Source organism: Helicoverpa zea, chromosome 13 (assembly GCF_022581195.2).
Source record: "Helicoverpa zea isolate HzStark_Cry1AcR chromosome 13, ilHelZeax1.1, whole genome shotgun sequence".
Classification (NCBI taxonomy): Eukaryota; Metazoa; Arthropoda; class Insecta; order Lepidoptera; family Noctuidae; genus Helicoverpa; species Helicoverpa zea.
In genome coordinates this window covers 9,216,684-9,230,753 of record NC_061464.1, presented here as the reverse complement: position 1 = coordinate 9,230,753, position 14,070 = coordinate 9,216,684, and the positions used below count along the sequence as shown (strand labels likewise).

General features: G+C 38.1%; 3 protein-coding genes across 4 annotated transcripts in view; 2 read left to right on the top strand and 1 right to left on the bottom strand.

Annotated features, from left to right (window-relative positions):
* The first annotated feature begins 213 nt into the window (after nt 1–213).
* LOC124635860 (proteasome subunit alpha type-1-like) lies at nt 214–9,303 on the top strand. Its single transcript, XM_047171808.1, has 6 exons — nt 214–347; nt 811–1,061; nt 1,405–1,564; nt 2,146–2,355; nt 3,171–3,356; nt 8,501–9,303. The coding sequence occupies exons 1-6, from the start codon at nt 345–347 to the stop codon at nt 8,519–8,521; spliced, it is 831 nt and encodes a 276-aa protein (XP_047027764.1). The 5' UTR covers nt 214–344; the 3' UTR covers nt 8,522–9,303.
* LOC124635859 (alpha-N-acetylglucosaminidase) lies at nt 5,397–8,099 on the top strand. The gene has a single exon (XM_047171807.1). The coding sequence runs from the start codon at nt 5,499–5,501 to the stop codon at nt 7,833–7,835; it is 2,337 nt and encodes a 778-aa protein (XP_047027763.1). The 5' UTR covers nt 5,397–5,498; the 3' UTR covers nt 7,836–8,099.
* Nucleotides 9,304–10,662: 1,359 nt separating the features above from the next.
* The window catches only part of LOC124635651 (ras association domain-containing protein 10), a 142,452-nt gene continuing 139,044 nt past the window's right edge, over nt 10,663–14,070 (bottom strand). For both annotated transcript variants that reach the window (XM_047171588.1, XM_047171587.1), the window contains 4 exons: nt 13,892–14,036; nt 12,876–13,003; nt 12,062–12,279; nt 10,663–11,860 (listed from right to left, as the gene is read on the bottom strand). In XM_047171588.1, coding sequence (XP_047027544.1) covers nt 11,065–11,860; nt 12,062–12,279; nt 12,876–13,003; nt 13,892–14,027 — 1,278 coding nt within the window. In that variant the 5' untranslated portion in view covers nt 14,028–14,036 and the 3' untranslated portion in view covers nt 10,663–11,064. The remainder of the gene's footprint in view (nt 11,861–12,061; nt 12,280–12,875; nt 13,004–13,891; nt 14,037–14,070) is intronic.

Sequence of the window (14,070 nt, the reverse complement as noted above, 5' to 3'; positions counted from 1 at the left end):
GACCTTTAGAAAATGATATAGCGACATCTTGATGCACAATCACACACCAAGCGTGGCAGATACGTATATTTCATACTCACCAAGTTCAGCGTATTATTATTCATTTTAGTTATATACAAATATTAATTGTTATAAAGTAGCGAATAAATAATATAACAAAAAGGAAATATTATATAAACCATAGACTAAAAACACTAACCATAGCTAAAAGATTATTTGCAAGTTTGACAGTTTTTGATGACAATTTAATTTGACATTTCTAATTTCATAGTCATCGTCGGCTTCGTTTGTTGCAAATAAAACTCAATTATTTGTGAATTTTACAGTAAATAGTTACTTTCAACATGGTAAGCAATTGTTGTTTTATCAGCAAATTAATTTCGTTGAAGATTTGGGATAATTTTAAAAGATTTAATCATAGAAGAGGTCGATTATGCTCCGTCATTGCGGCTTCACGAAGTGTTTTAATGGCTAGGCGTTTTGTTGTAAACTGTAACGTGATTTCATGTTTCCTTGACCTTTTTGTATATATGTTCAGTCTAAAAATCTATAGCTTCACTTATTTATAGCGTATTTCTTGATCCTTTGAAATCATAACCCTAAATGCATATTATAACTAAAGCATTTACCGTTGGTCACATTTAATATTTACTGTTTACGTCTACATCTTTTTACGTATACATTTACGTCTATTTACTTCCCACTAAATCTGACCAAAAGATGGCCATTCTAATTTTAAAATTTCAAATGTAGGCAAAAGAAATCACCATACAGCCAACTTACATACTAAATGCACAAACCTCTTTACAGTTCAGGAACCAGTATGACAGTGACGTCACAGTCTGGAGCCCCCAGGGTCGTCTCCACCAAGTGGAATATGCTATGGAAGCTGTCAAACTGGGTTCAGCAACTGTAGGCTTGAAGAACAGACAGTTTGCCGTTCTGATAGCTTTGAAAAGGGCTGTGAGTGAACTGTCGGCGTATCAGAAGAAAATTATCCCTATTGATGAACATATTGGTATCTCTATCTCTGGATTGACTGCTGATGCTAGAATGTTGAGGTAATTATTAATTTAAGAGGCCTTTGCATGAAGTTGAAGTTACTCAGTAAGAATACCAATAACATAAACATCTATTATTACTAAGACAACTTACTGTAACTTTAGCTTACTTTGTTACCCAATGTGAACATTCATAGTAAACAGTTGTTTTAATTTAACTAATCTTTGTGTTGGCCAAAGTTATAGGTAAACTGTAGTATTTCACTGAAAAAGTGTGTTACTGAGGAAAAAGCTAGACAGATAATCATCTACACAATCCTTTTAGAATAAATCCAACATTTTTCAATATATGAAAATTGAAATTAACTGAAACAACTATACAACATCATTGTTCTAATTTCAGCCGTTTCATGCGCACCGAGTGCCTTAATCACCAGTACGCTCACGACGCACCGATGCCGGTCGGCAGACTGATTGGTCTAGTTGGCAATAAGATGCAGATCTGTACGCAGAGATACGATAAGAGACCGCTTGGCGTTGGACTGTTGGTCGCTGGTTATGATGTAAGTATAACCTCACTTTATTACTTCTTATTGTACACAAAAACATTTAATACACACACAAAACTGAGATGTTATGTACAAATGTGCTTTACCCAGAGTTGGGTTCTCTAACTGCAAAACATAGAGGGAAGGAGAGATGCGATTGGGAAGGTTAAGGTATGAAGTCTGACTATGTAGTTTAGACATGTATATTTCAAAACTCAAAAGTTCAAAGGTCTTCACTCTATGTAGCAAAGCACGTAGTTAATTTGTAACTAAAGTATCTGAACCCATGGCATGGTTATGGTAAGGTAAGGTGGCGATTTTATTTGATTTTGCAGGCAATATCTAGAATTCACACATTTTGATATTAAGAAGAGATAAGATGACTTTTTGATAGGTAATCTTAACTCTTCTTGGCATGATGATGGCAGACAGTTACAAATTTTAGATGACCAGTTTTTCGCCACATACTTAGCATTGTCACTTTATTTATATAAAGTGAAGATCACATATCTATTTTTCATTATGTTTTCTTCACTGTACTATAACTGACAAAAAATGACATGTAAACCTTTAAAAAAAATAACATCCAATTCCAGGACCAAGGACCCCACATCTACCAAACGTGTCCCTCAGCGAACTTCTTCGACTGTCGTGCTATGGCCATCGGTGCTCGGTCCCAATCAGCTCGGACGTACCTTGAGAAGCACCTGTCTAGCTTCATGGACTGTGACCTTCAGGAGTTGGTGGCACATGGCTTACGTGCTTTGAGAGATACTCTGCCTAATGAAGTGGATCTTAACACTAAGGTAAAGTTTCTGTATATTTTAAACATTGGCTCTGTGTGGGATAATTTACTTTTTTCATATTTTTTTTTTCTTGTCATTACAATATCATTGCCCATAATATACAATCTTATATATAAAAATGAATTGCTGTTCGTTAGACTCACTAAAACTCGAGATTGGCTGGACCGATTTAGCTAATTTTGGTTCTAAAATGTTTGTACAGGTCCAGGGAAGGTTTAAAGGATACGAAGTTCGCGGGATCAGCTAGTTTAAATATACAATTATCCTATTTGTTAAGGTCCAATGGAATGTTATTATACTTATGTTTATTAATTTTGAATTTAGGGGTTGCCTGTATTTACAATTAATAATTTGTACCAAGGAGACAATCAGATGGCCAGATTCCGATAGTGTGCGAGACTTTTACCACATTTAGCATGCAATTGTTTTTGTTATCATCTTGTTTTAGCAAACGGTCAAAAATTGAACGTGAACAATAATTGTAATATGTCCACGACACTTTTCTGTGCATGTTTACCTTAAATGCTTATAGTCTAACTTCACATATCATCCTCATCCTTCGAGCCTTTTTCCCAACTATGTTGGTGTAGCTTCCAGTCTAACCGGATGTAGCTGAGTACCAGTGCTTTACAAGGAGCGACTACCCTATCTGACCCCCTCAACCCAGTTACCCGGGCAACCTAATAACCCTTGGTTGGACTGGTCTCAGACTTACTGGCTTCCGACTACCCGTAATGACTGCCAATGATGTTCTATGACAGCCGGGACCTACAGTTTAACGTGGTTACAATAATTATTATGACATCTGGTTACAGAACGTGTCAATAGCAATCGTTGGGCCGAAGACGCCTCTCCGTATAGCTGATGAGGAGGAACTGGCTCGGTTCCTGACCCTCGTGGAAGGTGAGGAGAGGAGGGGTGGCGGTGCCAGCGCGACGGGCGATGCCGGAGCACCCGCTGACCGCGACCGCGACGCGCCGGGGGACGAGCCACAGGCCGCGGTAAGTCTATTAACGTCAGAATTTTTAAAACAACCTTCTGGGGCCCGATTTTCCTAATTTTACTTAAGCGACATACGATTCACGTTCGACTGAGATCCAATCCCGACTCAATTACGATTGAAGCGAATGTGGCATTCCGCTTTGAAATAAACGTTTTTATCCTTTCCTGTCATTCAATAATAAATCATTTTGTCTACAAATGATTTACGATTGCAATATGACTGTAGAGCAAACTACCAAAATATCGCAAACCAATCGAATGTCGTTGGAATACGATTGGTCTTATACATTATATTAGTAACAGAATGCCCGATATGGTTAAAACTGCTATTGCGATCGTATTATTGCGATTCAATTTCTATTCGATTTTGACATTATTAACTTAGGAGAATCGGGCCCCTGTTTAGCCTTTTAAGGTCCCAATTGCACTGTCAATATAAACATCTGTTTTTCTTAAAACAACTGCTTACTTTGAAAGTTGAACGTAAAAATTCATAGTGAACAGTAAGAAAACTGATATTCATGTTATCGGAGAACTTGGGCTTAAGGTTGAACATAAACTTTACAGTAAAATAGCTTATGTACTGCAAATAGGGTAGTATATCCAGATAAATGAAATAAGGCATTGTTTAATTTAGCTGGATTTAAATTAGTCTCCTGAATATTCAGATACTAAAGCTATATCACTCTAAAAGTTCATCAGAATGTGAACTTTTCGGGTGACAAAGTAACAATAGTTTATGCTATTAGTGTTGTACCAATCTTTGGAATCAAGTAGACATGAAATCATGCAATAATGAACCTAAACCGTCCACGATCTATGCTCGGTTCTTCCCCTAAAATTGTAACTTATCATAAATGTAGGTAATAAAAGACATGGTCTCACCTTACCGTCCACTGTCTATGCTCGGTTCTTCCCCTAAAATTGTAACTGCTATCATGAATGTAGTTAATAAAAGACATGATCTCATCTAGAGGGTATCAGGTTGCACGGATACCTAGGTTAAGGAGGTCGACTGTTAGGTACAGTCGAAATCAAAAATATTAAACAAAGACTATTTAGATTCGCACTTTTTCACATTAATAGGTACATACTTAATACAGCACTCCAAAAAACGCCTCTTTTCATCACTTCCTAGTGTTATGACAGTCACTCTGTAAAACACTGGTACTCAATTTTATCCGGTGAGACTGGAAGCCGACAGTAAAATACTTTGGGAAGGCGTTATATAGGCAGATGAAATAGAGTTACTGAGAGATAGGTTTGCATTTTGTTGCTATCGTTTTTAAACTATGACCTAATATTATTTGCTTTGAAAGAGTAGTTAAAAAGCTATTTCCAATGATAACAAAAGAAAGACGAGTATTTATTATTTATCTACTTATTTTGAAGGCATCATGCCTACTGTATTTAATATATTAATGTACAAAAACAATGTATAATAGATAAGCGAACCCGGGCCATAAACTTGTTAGTAAATAAGAAAGCGATAAGAAATGCTTAGGTACTTGTTACAAATTGCCCATCCGTTATCAAATGACACCAGTCGAGGGTCAATTTAAACTCACTCCATGTCGTAGTCACAATACAAAATAAGGCCATTCGTAAAACTTCTATTTAACTTTTATTCATTTTTATATTCAGACAATAATTTTCGGTTGTCAAATCGCCGATTTCACCAATGGGCGTTAAGTATACGACTGGTTATAGTTTTGGTTATTATTATGGTTAAATGGTGCAACTCTGGGTATCAGAAAAAATATTTCAATGAAAAATATATACATTTGACAGAATATTATCACTGGAATTTCAATTTAAATTTGGGAAAAAAAAAAAAAAATTGTTTTTTAATAAAACTTTTTGAATAGTCGCAATGTCATCTCATGACGTTTATTTTTGTCATCTGAACATTCAATCGGAAAATATTAAAATAATTATTAATTTGCTTTATATATTTTATTATTACTTATCTTTTTTATTGCACAATAATTTAACAAATATTTAAAAAAATAACCTGAGTACCGCGGAGTAACATAAATCTGGGAGTTTCGTAACTATCACAATATTGTACTAAAAGTGCTACATGTACAATAAGATTAAACAACTGCTTTTGCCGAGCACAGTAGGACTCCGGTAGCGTCATGTGGCGGTCCACTGTATTTACGCTCTCACTATGTGCACTCGCGGCGTCTCTCAACCTAGAACATTTAGACCCAACGAAACTACAGACCGTCGCACCCCCTGAGGTCCAAGAACAAGCAGCCTTAGAAGTTATCAGAGGATATTTGCAACAAGTAACGGTCGAAATAGATCCGTCTTTATTCGTCAACAAAAAAGATTCGTTCCATATAAAAACGCGCGGAGGGCAACTCAACATTAAAGCGAGCACAGGAGTGGCTGCTGTCTGGGGTTTCAACTATTACCTGAAGAAGTACTGCAAGAGTCAGGTGGAATGGCAGACCAAGAACGTCAGGATACCAGATCCGCTGCCCGAGGTCAATGAAGTGGTAATCGCTAATGACAGATTCAGATACTACCAAAATGTTTGTACCGCGTCCTATAGCTTCGTTTGGTGGAACATCTATGACTGGAGGGCGCATGTGGAGTGGATGGCCCTCAATGGCATCAACCTGGCTCTGGCCCCCGTAGCTCAGGAGGCTGCCTGGTCGCGAGTCTACCAGCAGATCGGAATGACACAGGAAGAAATAGATAAACACTTCACTGGCCCAGCATTCTTGTCTTGGCTGCGAATGGGCAACGTTCACGGCTGGGGAGGCCCCTTGCCAAAGTCCTGGCATGAGAAACAAACGGAAATTCAAAATGACATCATCAAGAGAATGCGTAATCTTGGAATTATTTACGTTTTGCCTGCTTTCAACGGTCACGTTCCAGTGTCATTGCCGAAATATTATCCCAATAGCACTTATTATAGAGTAGATCAGTGGAACAAATTCGATAGTACATACTGCTGCGACTTTTTCCTCGATCCATTTGATCCTTTGTTTACGGCCATAGGAAAAATGTTTTTGAAAGAAATCACCAGAGACGTGCCCCCAAGTCACATATACACAGCTGATCCTTTTAACGAAGTCAAAGTGTCACAATTTTCAACGCCATTCGTTCAAGAGACAGCGAAACAAATTTACAAGACTATTTTGGAATTTGATCAAGACGCAGTATGGCTTCTTCAAAATTGGATGTTTGTTGACACTCCTCTTTTTTGGCCTTTAAAGAGAGTGGAAGCTTTTATTACTTCTGTACCAAATGGTAGGATGCTTATACTGGACCTCCAGTCAGAGCAGTGGCCTCAGTATGATCTGTATCAAATGTATTTCGGACAACCTTTCATCTGGTGCATGCTGCACAACTTCGGAGGCACACTTGGCATGTTTGGCAACATGGTGACTATAAACAAAAACGTTTACGAGGCGAGGCTGCAGACGAATAGCACTATGATCGGCATAGGTCTCACGCCTGAAGGCATCAACCAGAATTATGTGGTTTATGACTTAATGTTGGAGTCCGCCTGGCGACAATCCCCCGTGCGAGACCTTGACGCGTGGGTCGCTGACTATGCGGAGCGACGATATGGTTGCAAGTCGGCTGCCGAAGCTTGGAAGTATTTGCTCAAAAGTGTTTACAGTTTTAACGGAATCAACCGAGTGAGGGGCAAGTACGTCGTCACTAGAAGGCCTAGCTTTAAATTAAAACCCTGGGCTTGGTACAGAAGCTACGATTTATTCGAGGCGTTTAGGCACCTAGTCTACATTGACGATGACAATTGTAGCTCTGATGGTTTTTGGTATGATGTTGTCGACGTGACGCGCCAAGCACTTCAATACAGAGTGGAACAACTTTATGTGAACGTCGTCAATGACAGACTCACGAATACTTTCATATTCGACGCGTCCATCAAGCGATTCCTCGATGCGCTTAGCGATATGGGGAGTATACTAAATGAAAATGAACATTTTTCGGCTTATAAATGGTTCCAAAAGGCCAGAAGTTTAGGAAATAGCTCAGATGAAGCTGATTTGTACGAACTAAACGCGCGCAACCAGATTACCTTATGGGGACCAAACGGAGAGATTTCTGACTACGCATGCAAACAGTGGGATGACTTACTAAAATACTACTACTATTTTAGATGGTCAACTTTTCTAAGTGCTGCATTGAAAGCGAAGCAGAATGGTGAAGATTTTAATGAAAAAGCTACGCGTCGAGTCGTGACGTCTGATGTGGAAGTACCATTTGTTACCACCTGGACCAATTATTATCTTGGAACAACTAGATCATTATCTTCTACTCTAGATATGGCCAAAAGTTTGTATAGAAAGTGGGCGCTAGCTCCCGACGTTGAAGACTTGCCGATTGTCATAATCAAGCCGGATAATGGTAGTGGAATGAATGTGGAAGAAGTGAGCCCCAATTGCGAAACTCCAAGTGTTATAATAGTCTCTACCACGCCTGTTAATTAATATTGACGTATATTTGCTTGTGAGTGTATTTCTAACATTACAAGTTGATTTACCTATGCGCTGTCCCTCTAAATATTATCTCAGCATCTGCCTAGCCATATGCACAATAATGTGGGGACGGCTTCCAGTCTAACTGGATACAGCTGAGTACTAATGTTTTACAAGGAGCGATTGCCTACTTGACTTCTTCAACCCAGTTACAAAGGCAACCCAATACCCCTTGGTAAGACTGGTTGTCAGACTTTTTGGTATCTGACTGTCAAAGATGCCCACTTTAAACAATTATTGTTTTATATTTATGTATGGCTTGCAGGTATTGGGTACATAAATTACAAAAAGTTACCATCCTTAAGCAACCTTTAGCAAAACGAATCGTTTATTGTTAATAAGATTCAGGCAATAGTAATGAATGCATTGTGTAACTTAATTACTAATCTCATAATAAGATTTTTTTTACAAATACGATGTTCAAGCTGACATTTTTATCTGAATATGTAAAAAAACATCTGTGCACTTTGCTAATTATATTTATTCCGTACTTTCAAAATCGTTTCATTCCCCCATTTTACTTTAAAAAAACCTACCCTTAAAATTCGCACTACATGCGTTCTCACTATTAGGTAAAAAAAAACATGTCTACAGCAGTTTTTTTTTTCATATTTCAGGTGGCAATGGACACGGAGTAAACGAGGAACGTCTCAAAGGTGAAGACGGCACTGATGTGACCATGGCCGACGAGATCAACTGTCACCGTTACCATGGCAACCCAGCTGTCGCCATCTTTAAACGAGCTGTCATTCAGCATCTCCCTTCTTTTACGTCACTTAAAGATTTGCCTTGGCCAGTGTTAAGTCTGATTTTAGCGTAGGATCTTGTGGAAACCCATTCATGCATCATCAGCCTTTTTTTGTCCTGGACACAGGCCTCTTCTCTGAGAAAGAATGAGTATTCATCGCCACTATTGCTTGGTTACTGAGGGGTTTCTGCCACCAGAGGGCGCTGTGTAGACGTCAAAATTATTGATTTATTTGTTGTTGTAAATTGAATTACAACGAGCCACTGTTGCCATCGCGATTGATCTCCCGTAGGGAAATTATGCCCCCTTGTTTTCTCCACTCTATGGCATTTTTATTACACACTCCACAACTATGGCATTTTAGGAAGCAGTATGTCTAAATTATGTAATTAAAAAGTAAATAAAACCAAAAAAATATGCAGAGAACTACGATTCGAGTATGTATTTTGACAGTTCGTTGGACCTGTCGCAATAGTGCTGCCATCTCTCGTTCACCGTTCCAGAAAACCCTCATTACAATGTTTCTTAGTTAAGAAGCCATGAAAAACTAAACGTGGTGTAAATTGAAATCCTACTGAAGTATTTTACCTTAGCACTGGCCAAGGCAAAATTAACGGAAACGGTCGCATTTTATTATTTTTTTCTATATATTCAATAAATCTTTTGCTTTAATTATTATTTTGTTTCATTTAAAATTCTCTTCCATTGAAGGCACTAGATATTTAAACGGATTTCTTTATCCTTCCTATGCCTTTTACAATTAAAAATTAAATGTTGGTTTATACCAACATTTAATTTTTATATAATATGGAGCATAAGCTCCATACGAATTATGCATAAAGGACAGATTAAGCTAAGCAAAACTGTATTTTTTTTCTTCCGTTGGTTTCTTATTACAGAACTAAAGATTAAAAAATATTTATGGAAAGACCCGAAAACTCTTGTCTACAATTTGCTAGTTTTATTTATATATTTTGCTGTAGGTAAGTACAATAATTTTCTTCGGAGATGAAGTTCTTGAAAAGAACTTAAAAAATCGACCATGACAATATATAATTCAAATGTGAGCGTAGGTACAGTCAACTTCAGGTCAGTGGTAATAGTTTTATGGTAAAATCGTACTTATTACTATTGAGTTAAGGTGCATGACAGTTACCACTAATATGCAGTTTACTGTACATGTTATTATCAGGCGACAAGCACGCAGGTCACTTAAAAAGTGACAAAACCTTTGTAAATAAAACAAATTCATATTTATAATCGTTGTATATTTTGCAATATGTACACTTATATAAACATTGTTATAATCTTATACTTTTTAACAACTAGATTGGGATGGTTCACAGAAAATAATATTGATCAGTTCAAGGTAGCTATTGTTCAAAATTGGATAACCAAAACTTCAAAATTGAGTTTTTTTTAATAGCCATAAATTATTTATTCTTATTAAAATAAACAAGATGAAATTCTGACATCTGAAGCTGTTTAGTATGTCAATCATTTTGGTTTTGGCCTGTTATAAAAGTAATAACTTATTCTGCGTTTATGGAAAGGCAAATTTTGTGTCGTTAATAAATCTGACTAGACTAAATATTAAAACGTATTGTGATTGGTGGTTTTTATACATATTTGGTATTCGAATTAAATATAAGTATCATTACTTATTAAATAACAAACACTAACTGTGGTTTAAGTTAGCACCATTTAATCTAAAGTAAGGGATTATTTCGGAGATCTAAATTTGGGTCTTAATATAGGTAACTGGGTTGAGGAGGTCAGATAGGCAGTCGCTCCTTGTAAAATACTGGTAGGTACCTACTCAACTGCATCCGGGTAGACTGGAAGCCGACCCTAACATATTTGTAAAAAGTCTCAGCAGGTGATTGCAAACTATAATAGGTATGCTGCAGTTGGTAAGGAATCCTAATACAACTTTTTATGTCTATCATGTATTTTATTTGAAGGAATTGGGAAAAGAAACTCCCATATTAGTTCAAAAGATGATGATAGTAAATAAAAATTAGCTTCTTTAAAAATATTCTTATATTAAGAGTCCTAATTTTGGTTTACATTAGGTAGGTAAGTAGCACCACTTATTGTCGTTGTACCTTAAATATAACAATATAAAATATCAGATACATGCGTGTAAATATGTATAGGTAAATTAATCTAAACACTTAAATAAAGTAAAGATTGCAATTTATGTTTTATTTAACTTATTAATTTCAGTACAACATTCTCCGTTTTGATCGGGTTTCATTTTGTTTCAAAACAAAAATGTTTTACATTATGCCTCTAATTTTCTTCGTCATCTCCAATTTTTGTATGTACTTCTCTCATTAACATTTCCAAAATAATCTTACAACTAGTTACAACAATATGGTAATTTGAAAATAATATCTTTGGGACAATAATTCCGATTTTAAACCTATGTCATACCAACGTATCTAGGACATATCCCGTGGTCCCACAATTGAAAGGTTGGTCTAAGTTAGTTTGGTCTAAAACAGGTACGTAACTGTCTTGGAGTAAAATGGGCTGACGACTCGACGCTTCATTTAACTGTCTCTCTAAAATAGAATTCTGCAATTCCTCTTCTTCTAACTCCAATGTCAATTCATCAAGAAGTTTCATTCTGTGTTCTATTTCATTGTCAGCTTTTGCCAATTCCACAGCGTTATCTTGCATCTCTTTAGCCGTACTCATTAACTCCTGCTCAATTTTATCAAGCAGCATCGTTACTTGTGAAACATTCTCACAACTGTTAGCTTTATTCTCATCCATATACCTTTTGACCTTCGCTGTTAGTCTCACTACCAATTCTTCTTCGCGGTGTAGTCTTTTGTTTATTATCGCTAGCTTTTCTAACATTTCGATTTCTTCCCTTATTCTTGATAGTTCGTCGGCTGATGCTTCAGAGTCAGTGTCGTTTTGCGTTTGCATGAGTCTTTCGGAGTTTACTTGGCAGATGTCTGTGAGTTCTTTTGTGAAGTAGTGTTCTCTCATTAAGTGTCGTTCTCGTCTGGACTTGTGTTTCGTATGTCGTCTGGGTGGGGTTCCACTGCCTACTCCTACTCCACTGTCGCTGTTCCCAGCTTGACTGTCGTTGACCTCGCTGCACCTGCCCAGGTCTCGTAGGTAGGATTCCAGCAGGTAGTTCGTGCCATGCTTCTCCATGCGGTTTTTGTGGGTCTGGTCTTCTAGGTGGTCGATGAGTTTTTCTTGTTCTCTGCAATGGAAGATGAGAATTATATCAGACTTTCATTTCAATAATTTTAATGGCATCTAGGTGTTTAGAAGTTATTCGCATGTTGCAAATTCTATAGAAGCTTATTGTACCTACAAAATAACTTGATTTAGTATTGTTATGTATTTGATAGTAGACGTCGATAAGAATTATGTGAATTTAATTTTGGAGTCTATTGCTTACCTTAACTTATCAAGCTGTTGGTGTATAGTTCTGCTCTGATGCTGTATGACCGACACGAGCCTGGCTGCTGGGTCCTCACTCCTGGCTCGTGGAGGGGGCGTGGCTGCTCGCATGCCCCGCCTTCTCCGTCGCCTCGCCCCACCTCTGCTTCCCCCGTCACTGTCACGACCAGAGTCATCTTCACCCCCAGAGGAGACGCGACGAAGGGCTAAGCGTACCTGAAGCAAGAAAAAAGGTGAGTTTAACAAGAGGAAAGGATCTGATGAGTAACATAAGTGAAAAATAAGCAACTATAAGTTCTAATCGATAAACACATTCCATAATTTTGGGAGAGCAAATCTTGGAGTTAATCTCTGTATCTCCTGTCAGATCCATACATAGTGCGACAAATAAAATATAGTAGGTATTTTACTAGAAATCAAAGAACGCTTTCCAAACATAACTATTAACTAGAACCTACTTATTTTAACTGCGAACCTGTGGAATAAGGGTAGGTTCATATCTGACGGTCGACTCACTAACGGATTGTCGGTTAGGTGTGAATCATTGAATGCTTTATTGTACATTTGTCTGTTTGGCGTATGTTAAAGTCAGATATGAACCTTCCCTAATGCTAAGAATGGAGTAAGGGTGCATGTACCTACACGGTCCAATTAGCTTGTGCATTTCAAAAACATGCGGGTGCAGCGACTCGCGCATGTCCCAAAGCGAAGTACCCACCCGCGTGCTCTTGTCACTTGCCACTTGCGCATGTTAACTTGCTCCAGCTACATGCCCCGTGTAGACACACCCTAAGTAAAAGGGAGTTACCAACCTCATGCCTAGCGTCTCCCCAAGCGGCGAGGACATGGAGTACTGGAACGTCAGGTGGTAGTGGCCTTTCTACTCCTCGCCACCTCTCAGCCAGCACCCACTGGCCTTGTTCGCTGACACCACCTCCAGCTGTGAGGAAAACATTGGTGTTGTAAGTTAGAAGGAATCTCGCGATAATTTGGAGTTCAAATCGGTGATTTCTAAGTTTCCTCATGATTTTTTAGGTGGAAAAAACATAAACTATGCCTATTGTATGAAGGCTACATAAAAAGATGTCGGATTATGAGCACAAAAATTTACAAAATCAAAAGATGTTGAGGTACCAGGACTAACATCAACATAAGAAGTAGTCCTCTAAAGTCAATGTAATAGGTATGTTGTACCCATGTATGTTAATGTACCTAATACTAATGCCGAGCCTTTTTCCCAAACTATGTTGGGGTCGGCTTCCAGTCTAACCGGATTCAGCTGAGTACCAATGCTTTACAAGAAGCGACTGCCTATCTGACCTCCTCAGCCCAGTTACCCGGGCAACCCGATACCCCTTGGTTAGACTGGTGTCAGACTTAGGTACTGGCTTCTGACTACCCGTAACGACTGCCAAAGATGTTCAATGACAGCCGGGACCTACAGTTTAACGTGCCATCCGAAACACAGTCATTGGTGTCTAAGATATACTTAGAAAGTACATACAATCTTAGAAAAGTTGCATCGGTACTTGCCTGACCAGGAATCGAACCCGCGTCCTCATACTCGAGAGGTTGGTTCTTTGTCCACTAGGCTACCACGACTTACCTAATACTAATGATACGAATATCAAATAATAAAAAGTTAATAATGATATTTTCTTCCAAAAAAACTTTCAATCCTTTAAATGAACCATAATCAACATGAGGCGATTTCAACCTATTGATCACCAAATCAGTAGGTACCAATTCGTAAAAGCTTGATACCTCAAACATTACGAATTTTCGAAACATCTCCAAAGACCAGAAAGAAAGCTTCTAAAGTCCTCACCTTCAGGAGCGTCTTGCAATGCCCTCACGATGTCAGCACAAGTGGTGTGCGACCTCACTCCTCGCACCCACAGCTTCTGACCCCGCGCTAGGACTCCCACCTCCTCATCACTGTAGTCTGATGATGAACCTTCCATGGTTATCACCTGTAATGGATGAAATTCTGTTGTTAATTGAACC

Bases quoted from the DNA above. Each gene is read 5' to 3' on its own strand.
- LOC124635860 (XM_047171808.1), top strand. The intron at 1,565-2,145 runs GTAAGTATAACC...ATCCAATTCCAG, and splicing joins TGTTGGTCGCTGGTTATGAT to GACCAAGGACCCCACATCTA. The intron at 3,357-8,500 runs GTAAGTCTATTA...TTCATATTTCAG, and splicing joins GGGACGAGCCACAGGCCGCG to GTGGCAATGGACACGGAGTA.
- LOC124635859 (XM_047171807.1), top strand. From the start codon at position 5,499: ATGTGGCGGTCCACTGTATTTACGCTCTCACTATGTGCACTCGCGGCG.